At 41.2% G+C, this 24926-nt stretch overlaps 1 protein-coding gene across 3 annotated transcripts; it reads left to right on the top strand.

The window, feature by feature from the left end:
• The first annotated feature begins 118 nt into the window (after positions 1 to 118).
• RCBTB1 (RCC1 and BTB domain containing protein 1) lies at positions 119 to 24878 on the top strand. Of its 3 annotated transcripts, none has more exons than XM_064408813.1 (12): positions 119 to 267; positions 6443 to 6613; positions 7450 to 7600; positions 8042 to 8208; positions 10677 to 10835; positions 11927 to 12034; positions 13342 to 13484; positions 16234 to 16424; positions 19394 to 19520; positions 19980 to 20131; positions 20762 to 20892; positions 23804 to 24878. In XM_064408813.1, exons 2-12 carry the CDS (start codon positions 6470 to 6472, stop codon positions 23942 to 23944), a joined length of 1614 nt encoding a protein of 537 aa, XP_064264883.1. In that variant the 5' UTR covers positions 119 to 267; positions 6443 to 6469; the 3' UTR covers positions 23945 to 24878. The 3 variants fall into 3 exon arrangements, with proteins under 3 accessions (XP_064264883.1, XP_064264886.1, XP_064264884.1); XM_064408816.1 differs by lacking the exon at positions 119 to 267 and adding an exon at positions 492 to 656; XM_064408814.1 differs by lacking the exon at positions 119 to 267 and adding an exon at positions 840 to 976.
• The last annotated feature ends 48 nt before the right edge of the window (positions 24879 to 24926 follow it).

The following is a 24926-nucleotide window of genomic DNA, read 5'->3' as shown; positions in this document are numbered from 1 at the left end:
CGCCGCCCACGTGACGGAGCGCGCGCGAACGGTCAAGAGGGAGGGGGGCTCCCCCTCCCATCCTCGGCTCCGCGCGCCCGCGTCCCTCCGGCGAGTCACGTGATGCGGCGCAGCTCTGCCTCTCCCGCCCCCCGCCCGCCCGGGTCACGTGCGCGGGCGCCGGCGGCGCGCGCGGCCCCGACGGCCGTGAGGGGCAGCGCGAGCGGCGGCGGAGGCGGCGCGCGGGGTGCGCGGCGGGAGCGCGGCGGGAGCTGCCGCGGGCACCGGGTGAGCCGAGCCGAGCCGTGCCGTGCTGTGCCGTGCTGTGCTGTGCTGTGCCGGCGGGGCGCTGAGGGCACCGGGCTGCGCGGGGCTGCGGGGGTAGCGGTGCCGTGCCGGGCGGGAGAGCGAGGAGAGGCGGGAGGGCGGCGGGAGGGAGGGAGAAGGGTCCTTGCCGCTGCAGCAGGGCTGGGGTGGGACCCTCACCCGCGCTCTGTCTCGCCGGCAGCCACTTTCCCCCACAGCCCTCTGGAAGGCTCCTGCTGCATGTCCTTAACACTGTGTGTTCTTACTGATTTTTTTGGTTTTTTTTTTTTTTTTAATTTTTCGTTTTCCTGGTTCGTGGTGGTGCGGTTTATCCTTCCCTTTTGTCGCCGGCTTCCTGGAGTCTGAGTGAGGTACCCGGCTTGTCGGGGGAAAAAAAAGAAAAAAAAAAAACCAAAACAAACCGGTGCTGGAAAAACTCAGCGCTTTTTGTTATTCCTCGCCCGGGTTTCTGTGAACGTGTACGGCGTTTGTTCGGGTTTTTAACGCGCTTCTTCTAAACTGAAGGGTTTTTTTGTTTTGTTTTGTTTTTAAAGGAACTTGCAGAGTTCCAGTTTAGAAAACTCTTGTAAATTAACGCTGAAGGAATATTTACCTGTTTTATAAGGAACTCGCAGGGTTCTGATTTATAAAGTTCAAGTGACCCGTTTGTGCTGTGCTCTACTGACGGAAGGTAAAAGGGCTTTAATCGTTCCGACAAGGGGTGGGATTAAGAGAAAAGGGTACAAAGCATCATAAATGGAAACGTGTTTGGAGCATAGAGTATTTTAGGAAAAACTTTAGAAGCTGTTTGGAAGATGCATTCATTCTTTAGTGCCTTAATGTGAATGTTTCCCCTTGAACGCTTATCTCTCTATGCGTCAGATTGAAAGACCGGCATTGCTTTAGAAGATGTCCTCAGTGAAGGGATTTGATAAGTTGCACTAGTGGCTCAGTGTAGGGGAAAAAAAAAGAAAATAAGGCAAAGTGTGGTTGTGATTACAGTTTTGTAATGGGGGGTTTGTTACGGTGGGTGGATGACTGTCATCCCCATAAGGGTGGTTTCCTGTGGCTGAACCAGTCGTGTTCAGCAGCGTTCGCGTGCATGCTCATCGTGCTTTTTGCTTGCTTATCTCTCTCTCAGCTGGATGCTCAAAACAAACAGGAGGTCTGGTTCTCAGCCTTCGGATCAGCAGTTCTTTCCTCCCCTGTGTGGCTCATTAAGGACACCTGAAAATAAATTGTGTAGAGGTTTGGAGCACGTGAGTTTTGCCATAGAAATTTTACTTCCTGTAAGGTGCAAGGAAAGTAAGTTAAGGCACGTGTTTTCAGGGAGTGCAAGTCTCTTCATTGGCAGGGAGAATGCCTCAGTACCATCCTTTGGTTCATACGTCTACTTAACATCAATAGTGTTGTTAATATAATGATAGTATATGGTTTCTGTATTCCTTCTCAGTGCCAAAATATGTAATCAAAAAAAGCAAATGTAGACTGGGGGGAAGATCGGTGTGGCGTGAAGGGTTTGATTCTTCCTTGGTTAAGGAATACTTCAAATTAAAAAGGGATTAATTGTGCCAGTCACTCTGTGTTGTTCTAAAGCCAGATATCCGAGCTTTTGTGTTCTCACTGCTGTTCATAATTCCCAAAGACAATTAGGAGAAATGAAGGCCTGAGCCTGCAGTTTTTCTGTGCAGGACTAGGTCTGCCTAGCTGGAATAAGCTGCAGCATTGGAGCCTAAGGAGTGAGTGCAACAAACAAATGTGCGATTGTGTTCCAGCAGCCTTTGCAAATAAGGGGATAATCTTTGAGGAGTTAACTGTAGTTTTTTTGTCCCAAGGACAATTGGTACTGTTTTCCCGGTAGGATGTTGTGTTAGGCTATTGTTCTATCCAGCGTGGATTTATTTAGCTGAACTATAAACTCTGTAGAACAGTATCTGAAATAATTTTAACAAAGCATTTTGTAAACGATGCCTTTTTTTTTTAAGGCAGGAATTCGTGTTTGTCTTTCATGTGCCACTGTGAATCGGCTTGCAGGCTTTTTATTTAGTAAGCAAATTACCGAGGAGATGAATGTGTAGGCAGCAGATTAACACAGAATTTTTGAGGGGCCTATGGCTCCAAAAGTGTGTGGCTTTTTTTAAATTGCGAGCAGATGTAGATGTTTTTCCCCTAATGTTGGTGCCTACCCCGAGGTCAATTTCTTTTTCATCACAATATGTGGCCAGCTCAGTTTCCTTTCATTTACAAGTCGCCTTTTCGTGCTTATTTTTAGCCTAAGTGAAATCCAAAGAGTGATTCTGTTTCTGTTTGGATACTGAGGTTGTTGGATCATTTTGGAGATGTCAGAGCCGTGAGAAGGAGTATTGGTGTAAACTCCCTCTGCTGGTTCATTTTGCAGCAGAAGTAAAGCTTTGTGTTGTATAATTGTTTATCTCTGCATCCTGCAGCAGAAATTAACAGTTGAGAGGTGGCATGCAGTGTTTCTAAAAGCAATTGGGCAACCAGTTTAAGCTCAGGGGTTTTATACTCCTAAGGTTTTTAATTGCCATTAACTTAAGATCTGACTGTTCCTATATGACAGATACTCCTCTGAGCTGCTGCTGCTGCCTTGTTGCACACAGAATCTGAGCAATAGCCTGAAGCTAATATACTGAGAGAGCTGTTGGCATGCAGATTGAAATACCTTGACTGCTTGGGGCTCCATGTGCTACACTGGCTCTTACAAACACCTCAGCTGAGGTGCAGCCCTTGCACAGTGTGTGATGTAGCAGGGTCCTGCCAAGAAAAGTAAATAACCTTAGGTGTGGGACTGACACTCTGCAGGAAGGGTGAGTGAAGGACACTGGGTGGTTTCTTTGTGCTGCTGCTTGCGGTGCCATGTCTGGAGTCTCCTGGATCATCAGCCTTTCATGGCAAGGATTTGCCCAGAAGAAACCTCCCCACGTGCCTGTCCCCTCCAGATTCAGGCAAGTGTTGCACAGGGATGAAGTGTGAGTGTGGTCGGTGTGAGGGGTCAGTATCACAGGGTATCACAGAGCATCTGCTCTTTTGGAAAGTGTGCAGTATGTCTTACAGGATGCTGGAATCTATTTGGTTTCAGTTCTGATAACACTGAGTAACTTTACTGATTCCTCCATTTACACTCCTACACTTAAAAATAGATTTCTCAAATACATTTTTCCTTACCTGTAGATTTTTTTCCCCTTCCTTTGACTGCCAGAACTTTTATTGGACAACTAGGAAATTGGCTGGGGTTGTTAAGGAATCTGTTTTTAGAGAGAAAAAGGTTGTGCTTCTACCTAGGTGGAGCGTTTTTTTCTGTGGACAATGAAGAATAAATAGTTAAATCAGCTTTCTACGCACAATTACAGTTAAGAAACAGTAGTTGGTGTATAAGGCCCAGAACTTTGAGGTTTGTGTGTAATTTTTCTGTCTTAGACAAAAGGATAAAGGAAAACAGCTGCTGTTGCTGCCACAGAAATGTTGAAAGGCAGTGATGATAGGTACTCCAGCAAACAGCAGAATCTAAGGACAGTAGTTAATATTTCAGGAGTAGGGAAAAGTGCATCTTTGAGGAGAAAGAGTACATATTACATAAAAGACAAGAGAGCGTTTTTTGTTGTTTGTTTGGTTTAAGGATTTTTGTGAACCTTTGTTGATTGCTAAATCCTGGATAGAGTTTAGGATTGAGATTTATTAAAGGAACAAACTTGCCAGTTGCAGATGAGTTGTCCTTAAGAACATCTTAACAATTTTGAGGAAAACCCCTGAAATAACTGTAGAATTGTAGTAACAGTTGAAATGGCTGAAAATATACAGCGTGGTTTTGGATAAAGCAGTGTTAACACCTGTTAACAATTGTAAGGATCCTCACTTGTGCATGGAGTTAATTGCCCGTATCTCCAATTTGGGAAGTCTCATGTGCTTGAAAGCTTTTATCTATCAGTATTAGTTTGACAAGATGTCAGGTTGAGGTGTGGGAAGTGCAGCATAACTTGCAGAAGTTTTGGAAGTGCTTGGAAAGGTTTTGTCAAAGAGCAGTGATTAACTGAGTCATACAGAGCAGAAGAGAAAGAAGTCAAATGGATTAGAGACCTAGTGCACAGATCAGGAGGGGAGAGAAAAGGCACCATATTACACTTATTACTTTTAGAGTAGAATGGGATCTCTGGGTGCTGTAAAACTTGTCAGTTGGCTAGGATGTTCTCTAGCAAAATAACATGTTGTCTTCTGTCTTCACACATTATGTTGAAAATTACTTCAGTAAAGGAAATAGTTTTCTTAAAATCCAGGTTGACACGTTTGTGCTTTGGCAGTTGTATATTATATGAGGCAAGTTAAATGGGTGAAGTCAGAAGGGACACTTCATTGGTCTGCTCAAAAGACAAGTAATTGCTGCCTTGTTTTAATTGATTGATAGTGTCATATGTTAAAAGACTTGCCAAGGTGAGGTGACAAATCTTAGCAGCTGACTAGCCCATGCTTGTAACTGGACTATAGAAATTAAGAAGGCTTGAATGCATCCAAACCTGTTTAGCTGTGTAGAATGTGCTATGCCTTGGCATCAGGTAGACTTCCAAAAGAAAAAAAAAAAGCTATTCTACAAATAAATCTACCATGCATTTGCCATCTGGAGATTTCAGGTGTTTTCAAGACCTGCTTCAAATGTGAAATGGAGAGTTGAGTCAGGCTCTAGTAAGAGAGGTGCCTGTAGAGCAGAGCTGGGTTTATTGGATCAAAGTTATGACATCTGCTAAAGAAGCAACCTTGCCTGGGTTTTGTGTTAGGGATTTTTTTTTTAATGGACATAATTCCACAGTGACCTCTGTGTTTCTCAAACTTCATTTTTGAAATTGTTATTATTGCCACTTTTTAAAAACTCCCTTCTTCCAAGAAACATCTGCACTGAATAACAGTTGACTGGTGTTGTTAAATGGCTTTCTGAAGCCCAGTCTTGGTTCTCAGCACAGTTTTGACAACCAAGCATCAGAAGAAGAATGGTGAGGCTGTCTTGTGTTCTCACTGTTATCCATATCTGGTACTCAGGCATCATCAAGAGGTAGCCTGACTTGAAAGCAGCAGAACAAAAAACAGGGGGATTGGGTTGCACTGAAGCAAACAAATGAAAAGGAAAGAGCTAAGTGTTGATGAGAGGATGGCATCTGGGTAGAGACTGCAATTCTTACCCATGGAAGGATTCCCTGCCTTTTTGGTTTTTACTGTTTTATGGTGATTTGTCATGTCACTGACATTCTGTGCAATTCTTCACCTAATGCTCTCCACATTTCACAAAACTTGCTGATAGCCCTGGGCAGGGATCATGGATTGTAAGTGGCAGAGTCCCTTCAGGGTGTGAGCCATGTTATGTGCAGGGTTGAATGCCTCAATAAGCTCTGGATGTTTGTGCTGTCAGCTTTGCTCCTGAGCTGCTGCAGTCATCCTGAGAAACTGGGAAGAGGGAGGAGAAGAACGTTGTATGCATTTGTGTTCATTGGCAAACACCTCTATACCATCATGTTTCCAGCTGTTAATGTGATCCACCTTGTTTCTAAGTAACAGATTAAGGCAATTTTACTTAATTGCTGTTCTCTGATGTGTTTCACTGCCTAATTGCACAAGCTCATGCTTTCCTGCTCTCACAAATATTTTTTGACCATCGCAGCTTTTGATTGCACAAGAGGTGGCAGATTTGGGTCATGTTCACAACAGCTCTAGCCTTACTTTTATTTGTGTGTTTCACACATGGCATTTGTAACTTGTAAGATTACAAAAAAATTCACAAGTGAAAATTTTATAAATTGGAATTGCAGCTGGAATCCCCTTTGTAAATTCCCTCAGAATTCCACTCTGCCACCAGTGGATATTTGCTAGATCACGAATTTTTAATGACTTTGCTTGTCAAAGAGCAGATGTTTAGCTGTATTGAATGTAGTTTACTTAAATGGTCTGTTAAGAAAACAGTCTGTTTTTCCAGTGACTAGCTTTTTGTTCACCTAAACAGATGGAAATACAATTACATATTTCATACAGAATAGAATGTTTACTTCCAGAGCTACGTGTCTTTTCTCCACGTAAAGGAATTTACCTTACTGTCTGTTAATGAAAGCGCAAAATACCCTTTTTAATAAGATTTTTGGTTTGTTTTTTTTTGTTGCAGCAATGTCCCCTTGCTCGTAGAGGCGTCATGATACACAGCAGCATCATGGTGGACGTAGGCAAGTGGCCAATATTCACCCTCCTTTCCCCCCAAGAAATCGCTTCCATTCGCAAAGCGTGCGTGTTCGGGACCTCGGCCAACGAAGCCATTTACATCACGCACAACGACGAGGTGAGCTGCCAGCCAGCTGGGCACTTAGCTGCTTTCAGAATGCTTGCAGGTTGATAGCTTCTCAAAAGCATTAGGTGAAATCTGTGTTTTCTGCAATATGCTGGGTACAACATTTGGTTGTTTTTCTTTTTCAAGTTTTGTGTGGGGACAATATAAATGGACTATTTAGCAAAATTTCACATGGCAAAGGCCAGGATGGGTTATATGCACTTTTGAAGACAGAATTTAAAAGAAGGTGTGGTAGCTTGGAGTTAAGTACAAACAGGTTTGAAGATAGAAAATGAGGTTATGGCTTGCTAAGTAAAAAATACCGTGAAAGATTATCTGTAGATTTTAATGATTCAGAAACTCATTATGATTTAGCATAGTGCTGCTGAAAGAAAATGAGACAGGTGTTCTGGGAAGTATTAATGGGAAGGTTTCTTTTAAGACTGGGTAGAAAAGGACTTTTTTTCCCCCTGAGTCCTATCAATAGTGCCTGTAGATGAGCCTCCCTCAGTATACTCTTTATATGCTAATGCTTTATTTGCTATTTACAAACTGCTTTTTGAAGAAGGTGGTGTCTTCCACTTTCTTTCCACTTTTTATGGTGCAGTTCCTGAAAATAAAAAGCCTAACTTCCAGGACTGTACGAATCTGAATAATTCAGACTCATCAGTTAATATCCAAAGTGCTATGGTTCAAACTCTTGAGGTTGTTAATTTCCATGCTGGATGTCCCTGGCTTCTGGAGGTCCAAGGTGAAACTGTGTCCCCAGTTAATGAAGACCTGAGTATTACACATCAGTGCACACCTGAATATAAAACATTTGAAGTGAGTATTCTTTTGTTTTTCAGGTATTTGTTTTTGGACTGAATTGCAGTAATTGTTTGGGAACTGGAGATAATCAGAGCACAATAGTACCAAAGAAATTGGAAGCCTTATGCGGAAAGAAGATCTCCAGTCTCAGTTATGGAAGTGGACCCCATGTTGTTATTTGTACTGAAGGTAGAAAATCAACATTTGGTATAAAAACATAAGTCAGAGATTACATTTAACAGGAATGGATTATAGTGTAATTGTATTAACTTGTTAACTGGCTAACGTACACTAAAAGGTTCTCATTGGTCTTAAGTGGAAGTAAATGGATTTTGTAATTGCTGAAGTTTCCATTTCCACTGTGTTGAGGTTTTAGCACTTTATGCTGTCACTTATGATGTACTTTGTCTTACATGTGCACTTCCACGTATTTCCACAATCTAGAGGAGATGCTGTGATATATAAATATAAAACAAAGTATATAATTTTCTAGCATACAGATGATTCTTGTAATAGTTTCACTTTTTGTTAGTATCCTTTCAATTTCCTGTTGTTATTTGCTAATTTCTTAAAATTCTCTCTTAACCTCCCTGGAATTTTTAGTAGTTTTCATTACAAATATTTTTGCAGATGGTGAAGTGTATGCTTGGGGACATAATGGTTACAGCCAACTTGGAAATGGCACAACCAATCAGGGCATTACTCCTGTTCAAGTTTGCACAAATCTGTTAATAAAGAAAGTGGTGGAAGTAGCCTGTGGCTCTCATCATTCCATGGCGCTGTCATTGGATGGGGATGTAAGTTGAAACCTGTTCAAAGCTCTTAATCTCCTTGTTGAAGTGAACAGTGGAGGTGACCTTGCAGTTTGAACTTCTGTGTGTTTCTATAGTGTAATTACAAATACAACCTTTTCTCTTGCTGCCTCAAAATAGGGGGTCCTTTTCTTCAGAGCAGACTTGAAAACCTCTCACAGGGGTGAGACTACAAAGATGTGCCACTTAGAGGTGAAATAATGGTTTGTGAGGTGCAAAATGTAATTTATTTGCTTGTAGATCTGTCAGTTTGCAAGTGTGCTGAATTTGTATTTACTGGGTTAGAATTTAGTTGTTTTCTCGTAGAAATGTCTTGGATTTCCACACTGGTACTGCAGAAGAATGTTGCTCTGCACACCTCTGAATACCTTGGTGTGTAGCTAATGAAAGAGCACTTGGTTTATATCCAAGTTTGCTTTGTGCTGTTTGTTTACGTGCCTTCAGGCTATGTGTCATGGGAAACACATACAATTAGTTTCCAGTTATGCAGATTTGACCAATGTATGCACAGTGGAAAATCTGGTTTCAGCTGTGCATTAACAAAAGAAAAGCTCTAATTTTCAAACCTTTTAACAATGAAAAGGGAAACTAGAGCTCTTCTCATCCTGGTAATCTGAGCATGTTTGTGTTGTTGTTCAGTATGGAATAATAGTGCAACAGAATACCAAGTATTTTAAGGGTAGGAAAGAGAGAGTGGGTTAAGTGGTCTGTGTTTTATCTTAAAGAAGAGCCTACACTTAGGAAAAATTTTGTGCTGTCATGTTTGACTTGGTTAAACTACAAAACTTGGTGAGCATGCAGGAAGGAGAGGGCATTCATGCATTACTTACACTAGAGGTGCCAGCTGCTGCGTGGTGGCTGCCTGTGAAGGCCATGCTGTTCCTTGTCATAAATGTGACATGCTTGAAATCTCAGTGGAAGCAGGGAAATTTCTTTGTGTTGACCATGGAGTTGGTATTTGCAGCTGGCTCACCAGTGTGGCACGTTAATGTAGTTTAAATCCATCCCTGGTGTACCTTGCAGTAACTTGGTCTGGTTGTGCTCTGAGCTTTTACCAGAACTGAGTGCACTGAAAGCAGCAAAATGTGTTAAGCAGCTTTACAGAAAGATTTGACTTCCAGCCCCCTTGTGTCCTAATAAACCTGAAGCCTCGGGGAGACATTGAAGTTGGAAGTATTTGTGGAAATACCTGACATAATTGGTTGGTATGGTTCAGTGCAAATTTAAAAAAGTAGTATTTTAATGATAGAATTAAAGGAATGCAGACATTCATGCTTCTCTGGCATGTCCTTTGGCATTTGGATCTACCTTCTGAGACTCTCTACCTAAATATTTGCTGTTATTGAAATGCAAGTATTTTATAAGGCATCTTCAAATATTCAGTAGGAATCAAAGATTCAGCAGTAACAAGTTAGAAGTAACAAAAGGCAAAGGACTGATTCTTTTGTTCATGTTATTCATTGTAAGTGAGTTGTGTTGGTGGGGCATCTTTTGTTCTTGTCTTTGGTGGGTTGGAGGTTTTTTTGGTGCTGATGGAGGTGTAAGTTTTTAATGACTTTTAATGACCCTTGGTTTGGTGTTGCAGTAAGTAGCTTCTGGTCCCAAAGGATGTGTAGGCTTCTCACGAGGGTACCTGTCAGTGTGCTTGTACTGCCAAGCATGTCTGTGGAAGGTGTTTCCAAGAGGCCAGACTTTTGAACTGGATGAAGCACCAGAGAATGAACCCTCAGAAACAGTTTTATGCCAAGCTGTGGGCATGTGTACATGTAATAAAAATTGGAGACACCAAAACCACAGAGTTATAACTTTTTTAAATACCAAACTACTTCCCTGTCTTCCTGACTTTCAGATAAAAGGAACTCATATTTTTGCTTGTATTAGTACTAGTTTGCCACAAGAAACTTCAAACTGACATAAATTGTAGATTTTTTTTTTGTTAATGCTACTGTGAAACACAAACTGACAACACCCTGCTATTTCACAGCTCTTGAAAGATGCAAAAGATGTATGATGAGTGTCCAGCAGTAAACCTGATGTAGAGATCTTTGAAGAAAACTACGTAACTCTAAACTGGGGAGTTCAAGTGTGTCTGGGAAACAAATGAAGTTCTGGCTTGCATTCCTTTTTCAATATAATGAAATTATAAAGACAATCACTGTGCTCTTTGTTTTACAGTGTGACTTGTATTTAATACAGAACTATGTTCATTTTGTTTTCTCTTTTAGTGAGATGCTATCATTCTTTTGCAATCAGCTGGAAAAAGTGCTATATTCCTGTTTGCTAATTGGCTCCTAATGCTGTTTATAATTTTCTTCTATTGAAAATGAACTTTAAGCATTTTAGCATTTTAGTTTACCCAGTCTGGTGCTGCCTGTGGGAAGATTGCCTATTGCTATCATTACTATTATTAAGCTTTAAATGATGTGGCTTTGTTTGTTTGTTTTTATGGACAGCTGTATGCTTGGGGCTACAATAACTGTGGTCAAGTTGGATCTGGATCTACAGCCAACCAGCCAACTCCTCGCAGAGTCTCCAACTGCTTGCAGGGTAAAATTGTAGTTGGCATTGCTTGTGGCCAGACCTCCTCCATGGCTGTAGTAAACAATGGTGAGGTAAGTGCTGCTGCTGCATTCCCTCATTCTCTGTCACCTGAATCTACCAAGCTGCTGTCTGAACATGGAGAAATGCTGACAGGCAGTGCTCAGGTTAGGGCTGTTATTGGCAGAGTTATCCTGACAGCTTCTGTGAGCCAGCTGCAGGAAAACACTGCAAGTAACTGGAGATGCAGTCTTTCAATATTCCTTCTTATGCTAAAGACTGTATTGGAACACAATTCTTACCGAGTCTGCAGCTGCAAGAATGTGAACAGTTGTATTAACCATGTCTGTCTTCATGTTGGAATAGGCTACTTAACAGAAATTATGTTAAATTATTTTAATTCATTGAATTAGTCTCAGTTTATTTCTTTAACAGTTTAATTGTGCATGCTTTAATTTTTCTCCAAGGATACCTTGGCTGATCCTGTTTTTTAAACACATTGCTTAATTACCAGCAACAAACCTAAAACATTCTTTTGAACATTGCCCTCCCATTGGCAACTGTTCCATTTGACATAAGTTTATGGTGTTGTCTTGCCTTTAGGTATGAACTGTAACCTCAATTTTACTTGCTTTCACCAAACAGAGGGTAGTATCTCCTTGTGAATGGAAGGGCTGCAAAGTCCCTGAGGCTGATTTGGGTTTTCATTGTCCTTATGTATGTCATGGTGTGTCCTCTGTAACAAAACTAAGGGAAGAATTAGAGAGAAACTCGGGACTTCCATTTAAACTGATCGGTTCATCAGAGTAACTAATTTATTGTTCTCGTTAAAAAAAAGGAAAATTAATAAGGAGGAAGGATGGCGTAAAAGTCAAAATGTTGGTGCTGTGGAGAAATCTGGGTGTAGTGTGAGTTTATTGCAAAGTTCCTAGTACTTCAAAGACATGTTTTTTAGCTTCTTTAAAAGGTAAATGCAGATGGAGAAGTTGGGTGCAGTAAGTCATTGCAGTTTGTTTAATGTCTTTCAGCCTTCTCTGTATTGCTCTTAAATAGCACAGGATTTTTTAATAATAAGTACTTTTCTTGGCTTGTGCTCGATGCTAAGTCTTAAGTGCTCCGTACTCCTGGTGAAGAGTGGCTTAATTTTGTTTTCTGGTGCCCTCAGGTTTATGGCTGGGGTTACAATGGCAATGGCCAGCTGGGCCTGGGGAACAACGGGAACCAGCTGACGCCGTGCAGAGTGGCGGCGCTGCACAGCGTCTGCGTGCTCCAGGTACGCCCCGCGTGGGACAGGGACAGGGAGTGCATTCCTGCTGCTAGCTTCTGCTGGAAACCTCTCTTTGGAGTATTACACCTGCTTCTGGATTTCACTAGTTCCAATGCTGAATTTCTTTTTTTTGGCTACAATGAATTATATTTTGCTTATACAACATGCAAGTAAGCTGTGAAATACTGGCTTTGGTAAATGCTTGGAGAGGTTTAAAGTTAGCTACTGTAACTACTAGCAAATTTTGCTGTGGATACAATTACATTATTGTTACAATTGTGCTAGTCAAAGACAAGAAATGAAGGAGAATCAGATCTTCAAATTTGTTCTAAGTATTCTAATTCAAGTATTCTAATTAGTCCTTTAGAAGCAAGGGGAGAGGAAAGATGAGACATGGGGGTGGGTTTGATTGTTTGGTGATTGGGTTTTGGTTGAGTTTTTTTTTTTTTCCTAGCTAGAGAATCAAAGTAGAATTTGGGGTTTCCTGGGTTTTTGGGAGGGTTCTGTAGAATTGAATGTGGTAAGTTGGGTTGAAGGGTTGTTGGCTGTTGAACTGCAGCTGTCCTCATTACAGAGTACTCATACTGTACAGTATTCAGAACAATTCTGTTGCGGTGGATGCTCCAAGTGTGGGGACACGAGGCTTGACTCCATTTTTCTCAGAAGGCTGATTTATTATTTTATATATTATATTAAAATGCTACATTAAAACTATACTAAAAGAATAGAGAGAGAAGAAAGATCAGGAGGCTACAGAGATTAAGAATAGAATGCATAACAAAAATCTTGTGCCTGCTCACAGCCTTGGTACAGGTGGCTGTGATTGGTCACTAATTGAAAACAATCCACATGGACCAGTGGAAGATGCACCTGTTGCATTGCACAGCAGCAGATAGTTATTGTTTGCATTTCTTTCCTGAAGCTCTCAGCTCTCAGGAGGGGAAAAATCCTAATAGAGGATTTTTCCTAGAATATCACAGCTACACAATTCATCTCTGAAATACTTTCAGAGCATTGCAAGATGTGATGAAGTTCCGTGTTCCTCATGTGAAAAGGAAGCAGGTAGCACCTAGGGAGACTTGTCTTGTGTGCACTAAGTTACTTGGGAGCAGCCAATGAAATTAATGAAGCTGGGACTTTTGCAGTACCTACAGCCAACATACCTTGTGTTAGCTGCAAGTACTGAGAAGCATCACATTGTGGTGCAGGGTGCCTGAGATGCTTACAGTGAGCTAGCCGAAGGTAATGTGTGCGATATTTTGTTTCTCATCTGTGTTTGGTTCAGGAGTAACGCTGTATACATTTACTTACAGATTGCCTGTGGCTATGCACACACTCTAGCACTAACAGATGAGGGCTTGCTCTATGCCTGGGGAGCTAACACTTACGGGCAGTTGGGGACTGGCAATAAAAGTAACCAGCTCAGCCCTGTGCAGATCATGATGGAAAAAGAAAGGTAATCTTGCTCAAGCTGTTTCTGGATTGATAAAGTCTGAGCATGTGTTATGCAGTCTCTAGCACTGGAAGCATGCATGTGTAGGGCTTGGTGAATTGTTTTTCTGTTGCTAATGTTAAAAATATGGGAAAGGATGGTAACTTACTGTTTACAAAGCACTGAGTCTGTAATGGTTATTGAACACAAACACACTTGGCATTTATCTGATACTGAAAGATAATGAATGAATAAGTGTTATGCTATTTTTTATATATTCTGTATATCCTTTGCTTAAAACTGGAGCTATGAAATCAATAAGCCAAGCCATGAATTGAGGCCTGCATTAAAAAAATGAAAAAGTGGGAAAAAAGGAAACACCACCTTTGCAAGAAGTGACATGTGAAGAAGAATAATTTTTGAAAGGTTTAAAATAGCCCACCATGAAAACAGAACTCAATTTGCAAGGTTGCTTTTGCTAAGGACAGCTAGTACCCATTTTTATTTCCCATACCAATCAGTAATTTGTAGTTTTTTAGTTTCCTGGACTCATAAAAGAATGAAATTAACCCTTGTCAATTCTCTTTCATCACCCTTTCTTCATTCTCATATTTGGGGCTGGCTCTTTTGCTGGTCCCCCACAAATGTGGGCCTCAGTCTCATTCTCATATTAATGTGTATACCTACACATTAATGTACCTTGTCTTGGTCTATAGATTCTTAATTTGCAATCTCCTTTTAACTAGGAAACACTTCTGCTTTGTTTTTCTCCTCCATTTGGGAGGTCATTCCTATTTTTGGTTGTTTCTCTCACTTAGCATTAAATTAAAAGCTTTACAGTACTGAGAATGTTTAAGAGCTTAAAAATGGGGGGTGGGGAAAGACAAAAGGAACTATCACAATAAAAACCATTGAAGTGGGGCTGGTTTGTCTGTGAAGGAACTGACACTAGTGAAGGAAAATGAAATATTCTTTAAAAAGCAGTGAAAGAGAAATGTGTACATTTGCAGATAAATCAACTTTGTTTTGTTAGTGATTTATTTCATGAGTACACTAAGGGGAACTATTGCATTTAGAACTGTGTGTGAACTCAAGCATGGGGTTATAATAAAACTGGCATTTGTTCAGTGGATGAAGGAGGGGGAAAATATTATAGAACTTCTGCTTGGGATCTAAGGGAGAGATAAGTCACTTGAACTTACTCATCTTGCTTGACTTGGCTCCCTTGGAAACAGTGCTAAAAGTGGGTGAGCTGTCATTTCCCATGAGGCACATTACTGCTGCTCCTGATCTTTTAGTTTATGCAATTCTTTTGTCATTTCTATTTAATGCTGGCAGCAGTTACTTAGGAGGTTTCATTTGGTGCTGTCTTAGAAAATACTGCACATACAGATGTAAGGAATGTTTAGATTTCATTTTGTGTTAGCTCAGAGGAACAGCTATGGAGGTCATCTTCCTGAATTTTGTTGTTCAATGCATGTTTGTGTTACCCTGTACATGTACTGTAAGTATGTGTATGTGTACCATAGGTGTGCAGCAGTACGTGTTCTGCTGTACTGCTGAAGTGTAGTATAGTCTGTAAAAAGAAGAATCTGTTCTGCTAAGAAAAGAAGGTTTGGCGAGGGAAGTAGTTTAGCTTGATAGTTGTGATAAAAAGTAAGTTGTCCCTAAAATAAGTACTCTATGATGTGTCTTGCAGAGATGTTGCATAAAGGTTCATAAGTTGATAGTAGTGTAAAACAACCAATCAGTTTTCTTTCTGCCAGAAATTGATATGTATACTGAAAGTGATGTAGATTCTTTGAGTTTTGTCTTGAAATAATTTTTGCACTTAAAATATGAATGTTGTGCTAAAACTTTTTTTTTGCCTAAAAATCTATCTCTTCATGGGCATTGTTCTGTAAAGGAACACACATTTTTGTGTGTGTATTCTTAGGTTGCTTGGAAAGATAATTGTTTGTCCTGGTTGATGCGTTTCTGGCACAAAAGCATGAAATCCTCTGATGTGTTTTTACCACTGAGGAAAAACAGGAAAGCATAGTTTTTATTTTGAACATGGGAGCCCTCCCTGTTTTGCTTATCACATGCACAGAAACTCTGGCAATGTCCTTGTGGTGTTTTAATTGGAATTGTGTTCCTTCTCAGTTCTTGCAATGTTTCAGATAAGAATCTAGGGAGAACAGGATAGATAAGTGAGCATCAGCAGCTTTAGTATTTGAAACTGTGTGAGGTGGGTGAATGGACTATGTAGACTTTATTTAAAAACAACCATAGCTCTTAAAGGATTCATTCCCCTCAAATGAAGCACTGTGTTTCATGTTGAATTTCAGTGTTGAGGAAAGTAAGCTTAACAGCAGAATAAGAAATCTGAAGTACAGGCAGTGGGTCAGGTCTCTGTCAGCCTACAAAAATCAAAAGGGAGGTAGAAGAAATTTCTAGAATAAGTTTCTCATGTGTGTTGGTTTTAACGGGGAAAAACAAAACTTGTTTTTTCTTCATCCCCTTTCCCATGGTTATGAAAAAATAGGAGGAAAGTCAGTTGATAAGAATGACATAGTTAAAGCAATATCTGGTTACAATAAAATCAAATCTACAAGCAGTCTGAAAATTTCATTGTGGGATTTTTTCTAATACCCGTTCAAGCAGTATCCCATTTCTGCAGGACAAAACCCCAAGTGCAGGAATGTTGCCGCATAGTTTGACTGGCTGTTGTTTCGGTGGGGCTGTGGGAAGTCCCTGCGTTCCTAGCTCACCGTGCTTCTGGTGCCCGCAGGGTTGTGGAGATCGCCGCCTGCCACTCGGCGCACACGTCGGCGGCCAAGACGCAGAGCGGCCAGGTGTACATGTGGGGCCAGTGCCGGGGGCAGTCCGTGACCTTCCCCCACCTCACACACTTCGCCTGCACCGACGACGTGTTCGCCTGCTTCGCCACCCCCGCTGTCATGTGGCGCCTGCTCTCCGTCGGTGAGCTCCGGTCCCTGCAGTCCCTGCGTCCCTTCCTGATTGGTACAGCATGCTGCTTCCCGGGCAGGCTCCTGGTTCAAGCAGGGAAGCTTGGCAACTCAGTGGCTAGTTGTTTCTTCCTTCTGAAGGAAACAGTCTGTTTCAGCAGCTGGGGATGCGGGGTAAAGGGAACAAGATTGTTGGCCAGTGTACATCCAAAGCAAGCCCTGTCTTACCATTCCACGCTGAATTTTGTGTATTTCTTACATTTGGTTGTTTGACCTCCAGTTCAGGTCCAGGAAGGAATCCTGAGTCATTTAACAAAACTTCGGGGATTTTTTTCCTCTTATAACTATTCCTGCTTGGAATATTCCTGCCTACTCCTGAGGCTTGTTGTTTTGGTATCTAACAATTTTGGATTTTAAGTGTCATCTGTTGCTTTCCTCTCATTAGGATTTGCCCTTCTAGGAGTGCATCTCTCCCTTATGTTTTCTGGTTTTGAAAGTAACAATTTTCATATAACAGAGTAAGAGAGTTTTCATTTCATGAGATGATTTTTAGTTTGAATTTCCTTGAAGATGGGTAGACTTGTAAGTAATGGTCTCTGTGAAACAAGACTCTTACATAATTGCTTTTTCTGTTGGAACTCTCTTCTTATACTGCCTTGGATTACTCTGTGGGATGCAGTCTCTGTGTCCAACAAATAATCTCAAACCTTTTTTCATGATTTTTCTTTGATCCACATGCTGCTAATTCTTATTTGACCCAAATAGGATATAAAGGGCTTAGCTTGCACTTCCTGGAAAACATGAAGGTGTTTTTATGTTCCAAAAAATAAGGATGTTTTATCTTACATCTGCTGCCTTAGTTTTCAAGTTCTCTTAGGAGAACATCTAATCTATTTTCATATTGACAACAGACCCTAATTTTGTTAGTCTCTGTATGGAATTACTTTTGGGGGGTGATGGATAACATCCCAGTAACTTCTCTCCAGTTAAGTCTCTCAGACTTTACTGTTGCATTTGGCTTGTCCTAACCCAGCTTCTCTGTGACAACTTCTCATTTAGCACGTCACCACATTTGTAGAGGTTCAGGTAACAGCATCTCACCTGTAGGGGAGAACTGAGTAGAGTTAAAGAGAGAGAAGATTAACTTGGAGCAGTCTGCTCCTGAGTAAATCCAAGTCTGCTTTTATCCCATTTGTCACTTTCTCCATTCTCTAATCCTCTGCAATATGTGCTGGTCTTGCTCTCTCTTGCCTCCACACTTGTGGAGGTCTCATGGTTGTCCAGTCTGTTGCCTTTTGCTAATAGTGAGAGCTGTTTAAATGACATCTCTCCCTGGTTTCAAGTCCCTCGTTTTTATGAGATATTCCCAGACTGAGTATAGCCAGCTGTCTGACCTCTATTACCTGCACTTTAATTCCTCTTAGCCTCTGGGGATTCTTCCCCACTTACTCTGGCAATCTTACTGAATATTTAAATTTAAAAAAACATTCTGTGGGCATTTTTAAATCTCCATTTTCCATATGCATGTATTCCTTTCCCACCTGTTTTAATCACATAGGAGTAAACCCTTCTTTTTTCTTTTGTTTGTTTGTTTGTTTGGGTTTTTTGGTGTTTTGTTTTCTTAGGGAGAGCTAACTCTGTGTAAAGGTTATTGTTCTACTTACAGTTACAATGTCCCTGCCAAAAAATGAATCAGCCACTCAGGATTGGCTGTGGTGAAATACAAATTTGCAGGACTGAAAGTATTTGGAGTGAAAGTTGATCTGCATAGCTTAAGCTAAGATCATGACCCTGCAAAAAAAGATCACATGAGCAAATGGAGAGGGATTGGAGCATGGTTTACTTAGGGCACAGGAGATGCAGTTTCTGTGGGTGATTCATGCAAGTCAGAGGAGTGCAAGGTCTTCTGTGGCACAGGCATGGCTTGCCAGTTCTGAGTAGTATGTTCCAGCAATATTTCTTCTTAAATGCAAAGGAATTCAGTGTCCCTAATGGTGAAGAGTGGTGTGCAGATTGTGTATGGATGAGCACTATACAGTCCTGTGGGACACAGGAGACAGATTGCATTCCATTTAGTAGAAATCCATTTGTTTCTCTTTTCCATGCTTCACTTTTTAGAAGTCATGTGCTTTGAAACACACTTCTAAGATGCATCAAAATAACGGGTTAAATTAGGTTTTCTAAAATTTCAGAGGCCTTGCTTTAGCAAAAGCCTCAAACAATTTGTGCTGCAACTCCTGTATGATTTCTAGAAACACACAGAGTGGGACCTCTGTGACACCAGTGCCACAGGCCTCAAAAGAGGAAACTGTGATATCTCTGCTTTAATCCATTGCCAGAGTTGCTGAGGTTCTGTGTCCTTGGTTGTGCCTTCAGCAGCACTGCTGCTGGATTCTGTGTTGTTAAAGCTGACTCACAAACTGAGTAATTGGTGTCAGTGATAGCTCATGTTAATGAGCCCTGGCAAGGACCTCATCAGCCTGCAGGCTGTATCCAATCTGCCAGCACAGGAAGGTGACCATGTGGTGACCTGTTTTCCTTTTAGGCCCAGCCCACAGCGCGTCAGTGTGGCTGGAGTGCTGCAGGTCCCTTCCCAGGGAGTTCAGGGGTGTTGCAGACTCCCATTAGCAGCGCAGTGCAGGTCGGGGGGCAGAATCTCATGGGATTCTCATGGGTAGTGCCCACATGGAGACAGAGTTCTCCAGGTACTTCCCTTAGTGCTGTGCTGCCTCTGTACCATGGGATGGAATGGGAACTGCTGACCACTGCTGCCTGTAGCTGTTGTGGAGCAGCCCTTCCCAACAGAAAATGCTGTTGGATCAATTAATCCTTCCTGTTTTGCTGCTTAAGCCTGGCACAGATCTGTTTTCCCTGATTCCAACTCTTAGTTGAATTGCTAGCTTTAGTTAGTGATGTGTGTGTTCCACTTAAGATGCTCTTAACATCTCGTTTTGTTTGTTTGTTTTGAAACTGTTTCTGTAGAACATGAAGACTTTTTAACAGTAGCAGAGTCTCTGAAGAAAGAGTTTGACAGCCCAGAAACCTCAGACCTGAAGTTCCGTGTGGATGGAAAGTACATCCATGTCCACAAAGCTGTTCTGAAAATCAGGTAGTGGTTGTGTTTCACAGCTCTTACTTGTACAGAACAAATTTAGGATATCATCAAAGGGGCAAAAAAAAAAAAAAAAAGAGGGAAGGAGGGACCCCAAAACCTGTAGTAGCTGGTATCCATGTATCCATAATAGCTTTAAATGAAGTGATTGTAAAATGGGGGTCCACATTAATTTTTCGCTGAGCTTGCTTTTCCTGGGATAATGAATTCTGTTAAGTTGGTCTGATTGCAGTGTATACACAGATGTTTCTGTAGCATGGACAAAAATAAGAGTTTTATTTAAATGTATTATGAAGTCTACAGTGTTAGGAACCAAAATGTGGACTGCTGGCTCTGATGGGGCATGGTAAAATATTTGTGAGTATTGCAGAGTGTCCCAAATATGTTTCAGGGGCACTGTAATGTAACTTTATTTGTGTGTATAATAGTGTTCCAGATGATGTCTCTGTCTCGTAGGTGTGAACACTTCAGAACCATGTTCCAGTCATACTGGAACGAGGATATGAAGGAGGTGATAGAAGTAGACCAGTTTTCCTACCCTGTGTATCGTGCCTTTCTGGAGTACTTGTACACGGACAGCGTTGACCTCCCGCCTGAAGATGCAATAGGTACTGCTGATGGGTCAGAAAGCAGCATCCAGAAAAACTGGGGCAGGGCTTGCAGTATGAGTGACCAAATACAGGCTTCTAGTCGAGCCTACAATGTGTTTTACTGGTGATTAATTAAGCTGTCTTTAAAATGCTGTTGTAGGAGACTTAACTACAGCAAAAATGGTGTGTATTTAGAAGTAAAATATGAGCAGTTTGGTCAAGTTTGGGAGGGAAACTTTCTCTGGGTGAAATTACTTGCATATTTCACTAAATTGAGTCAGTTACTGTTTGGCATACTATCAAAGAATCTCAGTAGATCTAATGGGGAGGAAACTTGGACAGCAGAGCCAGTACAGCAAGCTGTAATTCAAGCCCATTTCTTGATAGTAGTAGTTTTTTACTCCTGTTGTGGTGCCTGCCACTAGGTCTGCAAGTCAGTAGGACAGCTTTCATATTTACAGAAATTAACAGGAGTGCAGAATGAGGTAATAAAAAGCCCTTCTTTGCCTTTAATCTGCATTTTCTGAATAGTAACCTTCTTGGGAAAAGCACATTATAGAGATACAGAGCTTTGCAGGAGCAGAAACAGATGTTGAAAGAGCAGAGATAATTTTACAACTGACTGATACAATGATGTTTCAATTGCAGGGCTTTTGGATTTGGCTACTTCATACTGTGAAAACAGACTGAAAAAACTGTGTCAGCACATTATCAAGAGAGGAATTACTGTGGAAAATGCATTTTCATTGCTCTCTGCTGCTGTCAGATATGATGCAGAGGTAAACTTCTAAAGTTCAATCTCTTAAATGGGTGGCTGCTTCCTGACTTAAACTACGGAGAAAAGCAGCTGGTTACATTTTCATCTAAGCTCTCTTACTTTCATTTAATACTATTTGCCAGTTTCAGAATTTGAGAATGTTGCACTTGCATCTCATGGCAAATATGGTTTTTGTATCTCTTGCTTTTTTAGTTTTTCCCCATAAACCAGTACTGGAAAGGTGAACTAGTACAGATATTTCTGAGGATAGAAACACTAACTCTGAAGCAAGGGGAGGGTTTAAACAAAAAGAAATAACATAATGAAAAGCAGGCTTTTAAGCCTTAAGCTACTTATTTGTATGTGTGCTGTGATGACATGGTGGTGGGTTGGGGATTGAGTGCATTTGGGACTTTTTTTCTGGTTGATGGGGTGGGGTTTTTTGGCTTTTTTGTTTTGTTAGGTACAAATACACTTCCAGTTTTCAGAGTATGCTAATGAAGTGTCAGGACAGGAAGCACTTCAGGGGCCTTATAGAGACAGAGCAACAGTGTGTGAAGAGGGGAGTGAAACCTCCTCACTGTGGAATGTCTGATTTCACTACTAGATCCCTAACATGCTGCTTTAGGAACTAATCAGGAGGTGTTCCTGGGCTTGCTTTGGCTGTCTGTGTTCAGTAGTATCTGCGCGTTCTGTTGGCAACTCTACAATTGGTTGGTTTTGAACTTGCTGCTTCTGTTTACAAAGCAGTTTTTTGGTACTCAGTAAATCAACTTATTGCTTTTCTTGTACTTAATTTCCAGCAGCTGGCATGCAGCTTGCCTTAACTTATTTCAGAGCCTTGAGGTGTGATGCTTGTTTGATAGACCTTACCCAAAGGCTGTGTTAGTGTCTGTCATGGCTTCTGATCTACTGTGAATAGTGATGTCTTTGACAGAAGTTCATCAAAAATAGGAAGATTCCCATGTTTTAGCCTCCAAAGATGGTTTGCAGGATGGGGCTTCAGTGTGTGATTCTGCTTGTAAGAAATCCAGTTACTCTGCCACACCTGTCCCTAGCTAGGTAGAGTTAGAACCGTAGGCATCAATGCTGCTTCCAGGAGAGAATGGGAGGTGCTCCAGGGGAGGGGTTGGCCTTTAACAAAAGGTTGGGTTTACATGCTGCACTGCTGGCAGGGGCTTGGAATTGCTTGGCTGATGTACTTCATTCAGGGGGGTGTGTGCCTGGAAGACAACACTTAAAAGAAGCTGCTTCACTAATTTAAAGTACCTCCATGGTGTGAAACTCCTGCAGTTTCTTTTGGTGACTGACTGAAGTGGCTAAAATTAGGTCAGGGCTTGCTTCTCATTGTAGCTTTTGAAGTAATACTTAGCTGTACCTTGTGCCTTTATTCACCTAAGTCTATATTAAGTTTGCTGAGAGCTCATCCATCTGCAAATGAAACTCAGCCTTTCTTTTTATACAGAACTCTAGATTTTCCAGAGTTACTAATACTACAATAATTCTGTTTATTGTATGCTTCTGTTGCATTGACTTGGAATATGAAGTTTTTAATAAAGCAGTGCAAAATATTGTAATGTGTATGATGTAATTTTCTTTAAAATGCTAGTTAATTCTGTTATTAAAAAATACCACAACTGTCAGTGTTCAGTTCTAATAAGCTTGTCTTTTTTTGTTGCACAGATGCCACACAAGTCAAGATCTGCAGCTTCAGAATGCCTGGTTTTAGGCCAGGATATATTTTTATATTATTGTTGTGTCAAGAACTGGCACTGGCACACACAGTTGCTCTAGTTTCAGTGTTGACCTTAAGAGAAAATATTAATATTATTCAGTCTTTCCTACCTCGTGGGGCTTAGAGTTTCTGCCAGTTTGTTATGTCTTCCTGCAGTGCCCAGTCTGCTCAGCAGCCAAGGAAGGCTGTGTTCTAACATACAGACAGTCCTACCAATCTCTAATAAAGAAATTAGAAGTGTGGGCAGTTGCCCTTTTGTAAGGGCTGCAGGACCTCCTTAGAGCAGCTTAGATCTGCACCACAGAGTAGATTTCCTCCTCAGAGGAGGAGCTGGAAATAATCTGAGTGGGAAGTGTTCAGTGGGGAACCTCACACTGACAAGGACTGTGCCTTCTTTTGTGCTCTTTAAGGCATTTTCTGTCTGACATCACCTGGGTGCAATGAGGGTTGTGAGGCTTTTCTAATTATTACATGGGAGGCACTTCCAAGTAAACTCAAATATCGGGAGCCCACTTTCTGCAAGGATTGCTGTGCTGCACTGTGCTCCTGTACTGCATTTGAATCACACTGGAGAGCCTTGTGAAGTGCTTTGTAGCAGAGTCTGTTTCTAATGCACAGAAAGACCTTCTGCCTGATCTTTGCTGTACGAGCTATCCAGTCAGGATACAGGTGCACTGAGCATGGGGACATGGAACTTGAAGGCTCTAGCTAAGCCCTTCAGGAAGGAAGCCCTTAGCAGGAAGGAAGTCAAGCAACCTTACAAATAGATTTGCTCATATTGTGAAAGAGCTGAATTTTCTTTATCCACAGTCTTGGTTATACATCATTACCCCAAGATCTCCTATTTACATTGGGGTTTCAAAGTTGTCAGAGAATGCAGATGAAACTCTCCAATTGTGAGGACTTAAATATATATTGCTCAGAACAGCTGTTTTTTGTGACTGCTGCTATATAGTGAGAAACCAATTTTGGTTACTTCCCCTTGTAACTGCATTTACATAGTGATATGTGGGTAGAATCATTATTTTCTGTTGCATTTACATGGTGACTGTTGGGGGGAAACACTGAGAGCCACTGGGTGTGTTTCTCCAATTTGCTGCAAAAATAAAACATAAACAGGTATTTGTGCCTCAAAGATATTTTCTGTGATTGAAAGCAGAGATAACATTTTCTCTTTTTTTTTTCCCCACCTCTTTAGGACTTAGAGGAATTCTGCTTTAAGTTTTGTGTCAATCATTTGACAGAAGTGACACAAACTACAGCATTTTGGCAAATGGATGGTCCCCTGCTAAAGGAATTTATTGCTAAAGCCAGTAAGTGTGGAGCCTTTAAGAACTGAAAAAATGAGGCCGTAAGTCAAGGTGTTTGTGGGGTTCTTTTTCCAGCTACAAGGTAACTGTGTGGGTCCAGGCAAGTGTTAGGTGGGCTCTCCCACCACAGAACCTGAAAGGCCACAGCAAAAACAAATGTTTTCAGTGCTCAAGAGTGAACTGTTGTAAAAATGTCAAGCAAAATACTCACTTGCATTTAACAAACCTGGATGGTGGACACAGCTCAAGATTTCAGGCAGAGAGGAATCGCTGCAGTGTGCAAAGGATTCCGGCTGGTGTTCCAGACTTGCCTTTCCAGCCTAGGAAATCTCTGTTCTAGCACGGCCTGCTCGTATTTCCAATTTACTGTTTGGGCTTGGAAAATGGTCTGACCAGAGCCACTGAATGATGTCACTTAAATCATTAACTCCCTGGGATTATAGAGAAGCAAATGGCGTGGTTCTCTCTTCCTGCATTTGCATGATTGTGAATGAATTGGCCATTTGCTGTGTGTAATTAACCAAGTGTATCCAGTGCTTCAAGTGTGCAAAACTAATTTATCTTCAAAGCCTACGCAAGTGACTTCGGAGAAAGGAGTTACTAGGAAAACTAATTTGAAGTAAATCTCTATATTTGGGTATATTTTAATATAAGTTGTAATGTGTACTTTGTGTAATCTGTTCAAGCAATATTTATAATACTTAATGGAAATAATTCCGCTCTTCAGTGACTTCAGATTATGTTGGTTCCCTCAGAGGGGGAAGGGAAAGCAGGGTGGGATTTTGCTTTTAATTATTGTCTAAATTTAAACTACATGTAATAAAGTTCACTTTTTTGTACCTCTTCACTAGCAAACTTTGGATTTTGAAGAACATTGCAAGCTTTTTGTGTTACATACAGCATCTAAGTTGCTTCATTTTAAAAAACTTCATCAACAACAAAGGAAAACCCAAATAAACAACAGAAGGGCAGCAGACAAACTCTGTAAGCAATTAAAATTACTATTATTTT

The sequence above is a fragment of the Passer domesticus genome, chromosome 2 (genome assembly GCF_036417665.1).
Source record: "Passer domesticus isolate bPasDom1 chromosome 2, bPasDom1.hap1, whole genome shotgun sequence".
In the NCBI taxonomy this organism is placed as follows: Eukaryota; Metazoa; Chordata; class Aves; order Passeriformes; family Passeridae; genus Passer; species Passer domesticus.
The sequence above is the reverse complement of the archived record's forward strand: the minus strand, read 5'-3'. Positions and strand labels throughout refer to the sequence as shown.